The 12,558-nt window shown below is 37.9% G+C and overlaps 2 protein-coding genes across 2 annotated transcripts; both read left to right on the top strand.

Annotated features, from left to right (window-relative positions):
* The first annotated feature begins 3,495 nt into the window (after window positions 1-3,495).
* Window positions 3,496-5,415, top strand: pirt (phosphoinositide interacting regulator of transient receptor potential channels). Its single transcript, XM_079627832.1, has 2 exons — window positions 3,496-3,515; window positions 4,431-5,415. Exon 2 carries the CDS (start codon window positions 4,469-4,471, stop codon window positions 4,865-4,867), a length of 399 nt encoding a protein of 132 aa, XP_079483958.1. The 5' UTR covers window positions 3,496-3,515; window positions 4,431-4,468; the 3' UTR covers window positions 4,868-5,415.
* A 3,480-nt stretch (window positions 5,416-8,895) lies between these two features.
* On the top strand, window positions 8,896-12,209 carry tmem238l (transmembrane protein 238 like). The gene is made up of 3 exons (XM_079604758.1): window positions 8,896-9,346; window positions 10,383-10,762; window positions 11,212-12,209. Exons 1-2 carry the CDS (start codon window positions 9,034-9,036, stop codon window positions 10,754-10,756), a joined length of 687 nt encoding a protein of 228 aa, XP_079460884.1. The 5' UTR covers window positions 8,896-9,033; the 3' UTR covers window positions 10,757-10,762; window positions 11,212-12,209.
* Window positions 12,210-12,558: the final 349 nt, after the last annotated feature.

Genomic DNA, 12,558 nt, shown 5'->3' with positions numbered 1-12,558 from the left:
TCAAAAATTTATGAGACAGCGCCACCTTTTGGTCAAAAGTTATAATGAAATTTCCAAAAATGCTAATAACTTTTGAATAAATTTGCCTATAGTAATGACACTGATCTCAATAGATTCCTTGGGTTATGCTGAAAACATAGATACCAATTTTGCCATAGTCAATCAAAGTTCCTGTCCGCCATCTTTATTTTCTTTTAAAACCTACTTTTTCGAACTCCTCCTAGACCGAACGTCCGATTTTCACCAAAATCGGATCGTGTCATCTCCAGACTGTGCCGAGTAAAAGTTATGGATTTCGTGTCGATAGACAAAACAGTTTTCGTATACCGCAGTGGCAAAGTTGAGGCATGATGCCAAAATGACTATTCAGGCTTTATATCTGCAATGCCTTGACATATTGACACCAAACTTTGTATGTGTCATTGTCACTTCACTCTGACCACATCACATCAGTTTCGTAACTGCGCCACCTATTGGTCGAAAGTGATAATCATATTTTTAGTTATTGTATGTGATTTTTCAACCATTTTGCCAAAATTCATCTTCAAATGTCTTTAATTGCTCCTTGCTGCAGTGGGTCTCACACTCCCAGCCACTTTGGCATGTCTTGTCGTCTTGCTTGCGCTTGGCCCCGGTGATTGCTGCTTGCAGCTATATTTATTATTGTTATTATTATTATTATGTTTGATTAATAATGATAAAAAGTGAGGAGTGTAGTGGCTATTTTATGATATTCACTGATCTTTAGTAAAATATAGATGATTCAAAGAATGTCACATGTGTGACTCTCACTTGTTAGTGTGAGAAGATTCTGTTTATGTACCTGGGAAGGCAGAAGCGAGAGACACTCCAGAGAACAGACGAACGAGGACCTCTGACCTAGATGTCAGAAGGCCATTTGGTGAAGGAGGGCTTAGGAGTTGGCTCTAGTGACGAATCGAAACTAGTGTTATGGCTTCCTTGTCTATGGAAAATTACTGAATGGAAGACTACTGGGAGGATGGCTCTGGCAAGAAGACCTTGGAAGAGCCAGGAGATAAAAGCAGGTTCAGTCTGTCTGGGGGTGTGTCACTCTTCTGCACAGGGTAACAACTGTGTATTAGGCCCTGTCCACACGGAGACGCGTTTAGCTGTATACGGACAAATTTTGTGTCGTATTGGCGTTTCGTCCAGACGGATCCGGCGTTTTGAGAGACTGAAACCGCTATTTTTTGAAACCGGGTCCCAAAGTGGATAAATCTGAAAACGACACGCTTGCGTTTTCGTGTGTACAGCCAATCCGTATATTTTGTGAAACGATGATGTCATGTCGACTAGTCGGACACTGCTAGTCACGTAACAGCACCAACACCTGCCGACTGCTTGTATAAAAATATAATATAATGCTGCAGAAGCTACTGAGCCTCTTGTATTACTTTATATATTATTTACTTAAATGTATTTTTATTGTATTTCTTTATATTTGTATTATGCTATGGTGCTGGTCTGTTGTCTGATTAAGACATTTCGTATTTTGTAGGAATGGGCATTTCAAACTAAAAAAATATTCGACGATCACTGGGAATTATTTGATTATTAGGCTGTTCAAAAAACGCACATGCTCGCCAGGCGCTCGCTCAAATTCCACTCCGACATTACATTTCTCAGTAAGCCTGTTGTAGCCATTAAAGAAAATGTATTTAGTTTCATATTTATGTTTAAATAATATGTTATTTTTTATTTCATCTATGTTGATTTATGAAAGTGAACAGCATGAGTAATCATAAGATACGCAATATAGCGGGAGACATCATTTTGACCACATTAAGTTTTGTTTTATATAAAGCTGGTTTGTATAAAGCCTTTCTTTAAAGTGAATTTCGTTTTGTATAAATTGTATCTTAATTTTAATCAAAGTTTCATCAACCAATTGCCTGGATTTAATAAATAAGAAGCAAATATAGCTGACAATATAATCATGAAATTGACGCGCCGGCGCAATATAACTTGCATTGCTCGTGAACTGGAACTCGTCTCATAAATTAGCCTAACCGAAACTCAGAAATATATAGAATGCTTGAAATGTCTACTTTTAAACTGTTAAAATGTCTCCTTGCTATATTTGACTCATTCACTAGGCTACTTTTGCCGGTTCTTTGTGGCAAGCTTTATGAGTCTGATAACTAGCCTAATTGAATATCGTGATTCGTGACTCATCCCTATTGTACCAGGCCATTTATGGTTGTTCATATTGTTTAATAAAGTTCTTGGTAAAAAAGAAAAGAAGAAGCTACTGTGCCTAATATTATTGTATACAGCGCGCAAGGTTTATGGGCATGCTCAAAGTCTTCTTCTCCGTTTTTATTGTATCTCTATGGCAGAATTACAGCGCCACATACTGGTCTGGGATGTATACTACATCGTTTTGAGTCGGTTTCAGTGGTTTCGTGTGTACGCAGATATTTCTTGAGACGACGCCGTGTTTACGGAATTCTTTTTTAGAACGAGGCAAAAAAAACATCGGATAGGGAAAGCTCTGGCTTCGTGTGGATGTGGCCTTAGACTGCTCCTTCTTGCAAGAATAAATATTTTAATCTTTATAATTTGACTCTCCCTTACGCAGTGATGTTTGTTTGATGAATTTTTGCCACAACAGCCTTTTATTGTGGCCAGCCTAAGGCACACCTGTGCAATAATCATGCTGTCTAATCAGCATCTTGATATGCCACACCTGTGAGGTGGATGGATTATCTCGGCAAAGGAGAAGTGCTCACTAACACAGATTTAGACAGATTTGTGAACAATATTTGAGAGAAATATGCCTTTTGTGTACATAGAATAAGTCTTAGATCTTTGAGTTCAGCTCATGCAAAATGGGGGCAAAAACAAAAGTGTTGTGTTTATAATTTTGTTCAGTATATGTTTGTTTGTTTATTCCTTCTTTCATTCATTCATTTGGTTTGAAAAGTAATCTCTTTCTTGCAAATGAAGCTCAAGAAGAGTTCCAGAAGTCAAAATAAGACATTATTGGACAATATTGGACAATGCAACAAAGCCGAGATGTAGGACATCTGAATCTGTCTCTGACCAGGTCTGATCTTTATACACTCCTCTTATCAGCTGTTGAGCAATGAGATTACAGCTCAATCGCCACACCTGCTTCCAAAAATTAAAGCCCTCTCTTCTTGCCTTCCATCTAATTTTGGGATGCTGCCAATTGAACTATCCATCCATCCATGAAAACATGATGAAAAAAAAAAACCGATCAGGACTGTGCTGGTAAAGAGAGGATAAGAGAGAGTGTGGAAATCAGAGGAGAGGTGGGGGGGTTGGGGTGAAAATTCCACTTAGTGTCCATACAAAGCACTTTAGCGCGCGCACACAGAGACACACACACACACACACACACATGCCTCTGAGGTCTTGGATCATCTCACAGCAGAGGAGTTGACAGGAATGATGCTCATCTGACAGATCGGACAGATATCAGACCCCAGATAAGAGGATACTCACGAGTACACAGATTGCTCTGTCAGGTAAGACCAACAATTATGTCTTTTTGACCATATTTATTCACAATGAAAGATCATGAGTATATTCATGATCAGAACTGATATATTTATAGCTTCAATTTATTTGCAAATCTTTGTAATGGACAGAAGTGATGCATTTAACAGTCGTCTTATTAAACACTCTTCACTTATACTATAGTATAATATTCGGTTATTACGGGCTGTTTATGTTTATGTACTACAGTAGCTCATCGGGGTGTGGTCCTGTACGCCATATATACAGTTATTTCACTAGTAATACTGAGATCAACAACAACAGTGCATATAACGTGTGGTGTCTGTTTACTGTCATGTAGCTTATGACATTGTTCACAGTCTTCTTTTTAGACTTTATTAGTAATGCTTGCCAATGAAAGCATCGCTATTTTTACTGTCCACACTAAGTGCCAAACTAAATATTGGTGCTATACAGATATGAACGATTCCTCCAATCATGTGTGTTGTTGATGAGAGTTTGTGCTGATACTTTACTAACTGATCGGATGCACCATTTTTCACCTGCTGGACCAGAAAACAGGTGAAAAAAAATCCCACTGTGTTGGGCAAATTTACAAACTGAAAGATCACAGACACGTGAAGTACATGTCTCTTTTTACTCCAGAGGAGTAACGACAAATATCACCATAGAAACACCCTAGCAACCACACAAAACATCCTAGAAACTGCAAAGCAACGACTAATTATAGAAGAATTTAGCAACTGCTTAACAATGCACTAAAAACCACTGACCGTGACCAGCGTGAAATCATAGCGGCAAGATTTACAAGTGCATGCATGCACATTTTCAAATGACGTAGGCACTGCAACATTAATAATAATGCATTCTTAAATTAGTTTTTTTTTTTATGCTTGAATTCATTGGTTGAATTATTTCCCCAGACTCGGCCGAGTCCACGGGCGGCGGGACATCTGAAGACATGCCGTCTGTCTCGGAGCACCTGCCCCTCGGGGACTGTTCCCGCTCATGTTCCCGCGAGCAGCTGACGCCTCGCTCCGAGAACACGGTCATCAGCCTGTCCGGCAAAGAGATCCGCTGGACGCCTCTGCCCCCTCCAGGCAACTGCGAGTACTACTGGCAGGCCATCCTCCTCATGACCTCCGGGGGCAGCGTGCTCCTCTCCGGGATGGTGCTGAGTGGACTTTACTTCGCGGGGGTTTCCACCATGGCCACCAATATTTTAGGCCCCGCCCTTCTGTCTATTGGTCTGATGGTGCTGGTGGTGGGTGTGGTTTTGATGCCCATCACACAGGAAATGAGGCATCAGAGTGCAGCGAATCGGCTCTGCAGTTTCTACAAGCCTCAGATAAACCTATGAGAAGAACCTAAAGCGTTCAAACCCTGTCCCATATGGACACTGCCCTGCAACTTTAATTTGCGAAGTTTCTGGGCTGTGTTCGAAATCGCCCCCTATACCTTCATTGACTATTCCCTACATTACTCTGCTAACATCGTTCACTCGAGGGAATGAATGAAAACGAGTGATTGAATTCGGACACTGAGTGCACCGAGGCTGCTGCTTTTGCATCGTTTTTTTCTGTTTAATAATCATTTGAAACTTAGCAAACTAGCAGCTCCAGTAGTAATGAAAAGATTTAACTTTTTAAATGAAAAAAATTAATAATCAATTAAAAAGGAAGTTATACCTGTATGATATTACGCTGTACCCACATTGGACCAGCGATCTGGAAAATGAATGGATGGATGATTCGACTGCAGGCGCCATCTTCTGGTCAGACGTTGATATTAATTCGATGCGCGACACTCACAGTGCATTATGGGTATTCTCTAGCCGTTGAGCGTACATTGGTTGTACACTCGTTATTGCGGTGCATTGTGGGATTGAATGAGTGCGCTCGATAGTGTCCACTATGGTTTCAGACACCACCACAAAAAGGCTGTCCCCTCAAATAGTGCCCTATCTAAGGGTATAGATTTTGAACACAGCCAAGTCATTCTGACAACCTTAATTAACTGGTTCATGTGTGTTAAATTGGGGTTGGAGCTGAAATCTGAAGTACAGTGGCCCACCAGGAGTGGGATTGGACACGGGCAAGACCATTGTTTAGGGGGTTTTAGGCACTTTTTGATTCTGCTTCCATTACGTTTCTTCTTTCGTCTTTTTTCTTTATATATATATATACAAACTCGAAAAATTTGAATATCGTGTAAAAGTGAGATATTTCAAGCCTTTATTTGTTATAATTTTGATGATTACAGCTTATGAAAACCCCACATTCAAAATTAGAATATTGTGAAAAGGTTTATAAGCTGTAAGCCATAATCATCAAAATTATAACAAATAAAGGCTTGAAATATCTCAATTTGCAGGTAATGAGTCTATATAATATATTAGTTTAAACTTTTGAGTTGAATTACTGAAATAAATGAACTTTTGCACGATATTCGAATTTTTCGAGTTTCACCATATAATAAAGCTGGAATAAAATAAAATAAAATGTCAGATGAAAAACAGTATTTTCAGGATCTATGGAAAAGATTATTTTTAATCTTTATATAATCTCGATAATTTTTTAAATATTCTATTCTACAATATGTTCAATTGAAAAGTTTAAAGCGCTTTTCACAATGCATATTGTTTCAAAGCAGCTTTACAGAAAACATGTTCTTCTGTTCTGCAAATGTATGCAAATGAGTGCATTAAACATTTGCATTTTTAAACATACAATTTCAGAAAACGTGTCATGTGAAACATTGTCTTGATGTCCAGTGATTGATCTATTGGAGAGAGTATGGTGATATCTATTTAAAATGTTTACCCTATTCATGTATATTGTCTTAATGGAAAAATCGCATTGTGGCTGTAAAGAGAGTCCCACTACCTTGGCAAAAGTGAATACTGAAACTTGGTGTACATGTGCATTAGCTAAGCCAATGTGGTTTTGGGCCTGGTTTGTTCGATGGAATTTTTGTCAGAGTTTCCTGGTGTTATTGCAACATTAGTCTCAGCCGCAGACGTCTCGACCACGGACAGTTGGCTGAACGTCTGATGCATTATGGCACATAAAATGGGAAACACTTCAGGAGTTTCGAAGTCTGATTGGTTTAATTCTACAGGATTTCTCGTTCTTAACAAAGCAGTCGTGAAGCCAAACCCCCTCATGGAAAAAGAAAGCCATTGTGTTTACAACTGTGACAACGATCACTTATCAGTATCAACTAAACACTATGTGAATTAATTTCACAGCACCATTATTACCAGTGGCGATTCTAGGGGGTGGCCTGGGGTGGCCAGGGCCACCCCTGAAAGCTCATTGGCCACCCCTGTGGCCACCCCAGATCTGATAGGTAGTTGCATGTTCGTCAACACAACAAGAGATGCTGTCAATGATGACAGCTGATCAACTGATTTAGGGCCAGTACAATGTTCAAAAGTTACTTTTTAAAGAAGCACCTTAATCCTTAAAATATTTTTGGTCTGTTGGCATAGGGGTGGAACGGTACATGTATTCGTATTGAACCGAAACGGTTCGGTGCATGAATTTACACGGAGAATACATGGTATAAAAAATAAATAAACGTCGCGTGCAAATTAATGAATGTAATGCTGCGGAACTACTGCTAGATACGCGGGTTATTTGTGGAAACCTAATCTGTAGCCCCGCCTTAAGATAGGTTTGTTTATTACAGTAAAATTGCACAACGTTCTTGAATGAATTGCACCGGTCTGTTATTGTGGCGACATTGACTTTACATTTTCACACCCCTAAACATGACGCTGAACTAAACGAGCAGTGATTGGTTGCTTTATGTGTCAGTTAGACGGCCTATGGGCTCTCCTTGGCCAATGAAAGCTGCCAAGGAGTCAATCTAAAGGAGACGATTGAAACATATGTTGGCAAACAATTTTATATTTCTTATATTTTAATTCCAAATTAGCTGTGAACTTGCATGCCTTGACAATATCTGTGTTGAAGCATAACTAAGGGCGCTTTGCTTTAATAAGGACTTTTGGATTATCCAGCTGTTCGGATGGTGTTTATGTTGTCTGTCTAATGTGTTGAACACTTTGGTCTGTAAAATCCCCAAACTGACCACACAAACCCGTTACAATACAGTTCAATGATTAGTGGTGTTTGCTGAATCATTGTCAACGTTGTTCGAAGTTTAAGAATTTGAACAAATGTATTAAACAAATTGTTTTGGATGACGAAATGGGCAAAATATCTTGGCTGCATTGTGACTTTATACGCAAATTTACAAAAAAAAAAAAAAAAATTGTGAATGTTTATTAAAATTCTGTTTGATTATTGACCCAGATTCTTATTTATTGTGCGAGATGCATTTGTCTTTTTAAAATCTAGAAATGTGTAAGGCATTTTTACTCTAAAAAATGCTGCTTGTTTTAACCCAATTTTGGGTCAAATATGGACAAACCCAGCCGTTGGTTTAAATTTTTAAATTACATTTTTAACCCAACGTTTAGGTTTGTCCATATTTGACCCAAAAGTGGGTTGAAACAACCCAGCATTTTTTTAGAGTGTACTATTAGTTAGTCATTTTTTGTTTTCATTTTTTGAAATTGTTGCTGCCTTAAATTTGCCCATGACATTTGCATCCTTAAATTTTCAAGTACAATCAACTTAGATGTTTAAGTAATTTCAACTTAAATTGCATTAAACTGCCTTAAAAATTAGTTGAATCTTGTAAAAAAAGAAAGATTTTTTTTTAACTTATTTTGCTTAGTTAAAGCAATGTAAAAGCATGTGTTGTCATAACTTATTGATCATATCATTTGTTATTTTTGTCATTATTTCAAATTAATCAGAGTGGGATTGATTAAGAATCCACTACGAATACTGGATAAAAGTCTACTGGATAAACTAAATTGTCTTTTTCATAATTTAATTTCTTCCAACTTTAGTCATGGCAGATTCTTTTGATCACATTTCTATCCTTCTATAAAATTAAATTAGCAATCCTTGTATTCCTTAAGGGGTTTTCACCACGCTAACATTACATTTTTTTTTAAGTTCTCATCATACCATCCAATCAAAAAGTGTCTGAGATTAGAAACTAAAACATGACTGGACTAGAAATATGTGTGTGGCTTTGGTAAAAACAAACAAACAAAAAACAAAACAAAAACCCATATCTCTCATTTGAATTACTTGAGCCCACATTTGACAGGCAAATTGCTAGTATGTACAATCTGACACCGAATCCAACATACTGAGGTAGGCTAAGTTATTGTTGTTTTTTTAGTTATTCAATTCTGCCTAACAATAGGCTATCATTGACTCTAAATAACATCAATAAATAGGCCAAACTGGAGGTGTAGCCTACTTTATAATGCATAAATAGTAGTAATTAAATCAAAATTAAGCATTTGAGTGCAGTGTCGCCATCGTGACGTCACAGGGGCGTTCCCCTCGTGCGCGCCAGGTGAGTTTCACCTGAACTCGGCAGACCTTCCGTGATACCGACAGGATCGACAGCATCATCCTCCTCCTGAAGGTGAAGATGAAGGAGCTACGGTGCATCGGCACCTGTTTGCTGTTATTCGTCATGGCGATCGTCTTCGACGTCGTCGGTGTGATCATGCTGTTCGTCGGCGTGTTCGGGGACGTGCGGCGGAACGGCGTGTTTTACGGGGATTTCCTCATTCACACCGGCGCGCTGCTGCTGTTCGCCAGCCTGGCCTGGTGGCTCATGTGGTACGTGGGGAACATCAGGGTGGAGGATGAAAGTGTGGAGCACAGATCGAGCGCCGCGCGCAGCGTCAAAGAGCTCGCGAGGAAACTCACGGAGAGGCTCTCCAAAACACACAACAGCGGTGAGAAGCAAACAAACTCACACACCAAGATAACATTTACATGAATCATTGTGAACTTTTGTAATATCCAAAGAACCATGGCGATAAGACTTTACAGTAAGGTTCATTAGTTAACATTAGTAGGCTACCTTAGTTAACATGAACTAATGAACGATACTTCTACTGCATTCAGTCATCTAAGTTCATATTCATTTCAACATTTACTAATACATCATTAAAATCAAAGGTTGTATTTGTTAACATTATTAACAAATGTGAACTAACATGAACAAACAATGAGAAGCTGGATTTTTATTAACTAACATTAACAAAGATTAATAAATGGGCTACTGTAACAAATGTGTTCATTATTAGTTCATGTTAGTTAATACATTAACTAATGTTAACTTGATCCGTATTGTAAAAAAATTATTGATAAAAAAAAAAAAAAAAGGCTTCTAAAACAAAAGTTATGGAGCCTATATTACATGGTGATGGGAATAAAAAAATATAGGCTATTTAAATGCTGCATAATATGATTCTTGAGATGGAAATAATACGTTTTGGGAATACAACTAATTCAAGCTACTTGAAATTTAGTTTTTTTTTCCCCCTCCCATCTCATAATTTTCTTCCGTCACCATCTCCTTATAAAGAAACATTGAAGAAAATGTACTACCTTAAAGTGCATGCATCCTTATTCTTTATTGCTATTTTATTTTTAGTATTATTTTTCCAAATGTGCACTCATAAAAATAAAGGTTCTTTATTGGCATCGATGGTTCCATGAAGAACCTTTAACGCATTCATGGAATCTTTCCATTCCACAAAAGGTTCTTTATTTAAGATTAAAATGTTCTTCACGCTAAAGGTTCTTTTAAGAACTGTGGACTGAAAGGTTCTTCCCGGAACCCATATGGTTCTTGTATGGCATCATTGTGAAAACCCTCTTTTAGAACCTTTATTTTTAAGAGTGTATCCATCTCCAGTCTGTATATCCTCATGTGTACATTGATCTTTATATTGAATCTAGCCATCTGTCTTTGTTTTTGCACAGGTGAGAAAACCGGAAGCAAATCTTCCACCATTCGAAACGTGACATGGGGCAAATCCACCTATTTCCCAGGACACAAGGATCTTGATATGATCAAATGTGATGAACTACCCAAAGAAAAGTCAGGTGATGATCAGTTCATCTACTACCAGAATCAAGGGTACGAGGACGAGGAGTCTGGCAAACCAATCCCAGTCGAGGTTTCGGAATCAGATGTGAGCAAATGCAACGAAGAGTCTCAGGGGAAAAAGCCAAAAGAAGATCAGTTCAACTGTTACCAGAATGAAGGGTACGAGGATTCGGAATCAGACGGGAAACCTCAGGAGAAGAAGCCAGATGATCAGACCGAGCCGCAGAGTTTGGATGATCTGCTGTGAAAAGAGGCAAGTAAAAATCAACCCTGAATGTCCTGCATAATAAAGGCACTTCAATGAAGTTCAATTCAACAAAACAAACTCCCATGTGACACAAACTCTACAAAGTTTCATACTGTGCCCAAGACATTTACATAAACAAACATCCGTCTTATTTTAGCTGGTGTGTAGATGTTTACCAAGATAATCTGCAAATCTAAACCTACAAGTTATTTACATAAGCTCATGATATTGTATTTAGATATATTATTTCTACACACTTGTGTGCTTCTTTATTCAATTATCGTTTAGTATTTTGATCATATATTTACACCATATCAAGATACATTAATTATAGCAAACTCGCTAATTAATTCGTGAATTTATGTAAGCGTCGTTTTTCGCACTATTGAAATTGTTCTACCTCTGAATGAGGCTTTCACATGAAAAATTGTAAGAAAACTTCTTATTTTCCGCAGGTCCTGAAACAATTGACTGAATTAGCCGAGAACCTTCAATAGTCTTCAACTAACTATTTGCCATACGCTTAGATGCATTTCAAACTGGGTCTGAAGTATAGAATTAGCTTTAATGTACTAAAACACAACTCTCTGTTGTGTTTATATGGAGTGGTCAATTGATAAACCACTCTGTACTGATATCTGTGGCTTATGTAATGGAGTTTAGTGGTGTCACCAAACTGGTCAAATGAAGTCAACTCTTACTTTGCACATTATTTACTCAATTCTATACGACTTTGGAAAAGCTGTTGGCAAATTACCTCCAAAAAGTGGAGGTAACACCAACAAATCTTGATCATTTTCAAAATGACCAATGTGGTTCAATATAATTTATCAGTCTATCGCTATTTTATTGTGTGATGTTGTGTCCGCTTGTGTCATGTTTCTGTTGATTGTCTTGAAGTGATACTCAGGTACAGCCCTTGTTTTTGCACATCCTCATTTGTGAATTCATGCATCGCCTCATGCATAGTAAGAATCCATTTCCCTTTCAAAGCGGCAGCTGGGCGTTCATGCAAACTCCTCTACAGAGTCAAGTCATTTCACTTGTTAGCCAATCAACAGTCGGTGGTGTCATCAGCGACCAAACCAGTCCGACAGCAAATGCGGCTTCAGCCTGACATTGCAATGCTTTAGTGGAAAGGGGGTCAAAAGTGTAGTTATTTTATCGCTAAATATTGTGGCATAAAACTACAGTATATGAAGAATTTTATATTGTCAGATCATGAAATTTCGAGATATGTAACATTAAAATATAGTTATATGGATAGATTATATTTTCAGAAATGTGTGTGTGTACGTGTACAATTGCATGTATGTAAATATGAAACATGTAATCTTGACAAATCCTTTCACTGTACCAATGTAAGATGAAATGCATGTAGAGTTAAATCTGTCTTTAGCTCAAGTTTGTATAAACAGTCCATGCTATCAAATTAAACCACTTTTCACCCTTGATGACTTTTTAAATTTTTTTTGCTTAATACTGTTTTTTGTCAGTCAAGAATCACTTGACACAATCGCAGGGTTATTGAACACATTTGAGTATTGAACGATTAGTTCACTTCAAAATGAAAAATGCTGTCATCAATTAGGCCTACTCACCCTCAAGTTGTTTCAAACCTGTATGTATTTATTTCTTCTGTTGAACATAAAAGATATTTTGAAGAATGTTGGTAACCAAACAGTTGATGGACCCAATTGACCCTACGCAGAGAGCTTGATTGACAGGTGATCTGACCAATCATACTTCGCCATCCGCCATTTTGTCCGACAAAGCAGTCAGAAGAGTTAGTAGATTAACAT

This window comes from Phoxinus phoxinus, assembly GCF_949152265.1.
Source record: "Phoxinus phoxinus genome assembly, chromosome: 1".
Lineage (NCBI taxonomy): Eukaryota > Metazoa > Chordata > Actinopteri > Cypriniformes > Leuciscidae > Phoxinus > Phoxinus phoxinus.
This window is presented reverse-complemented; position numbering and strand designations above follow the sequence as displayed.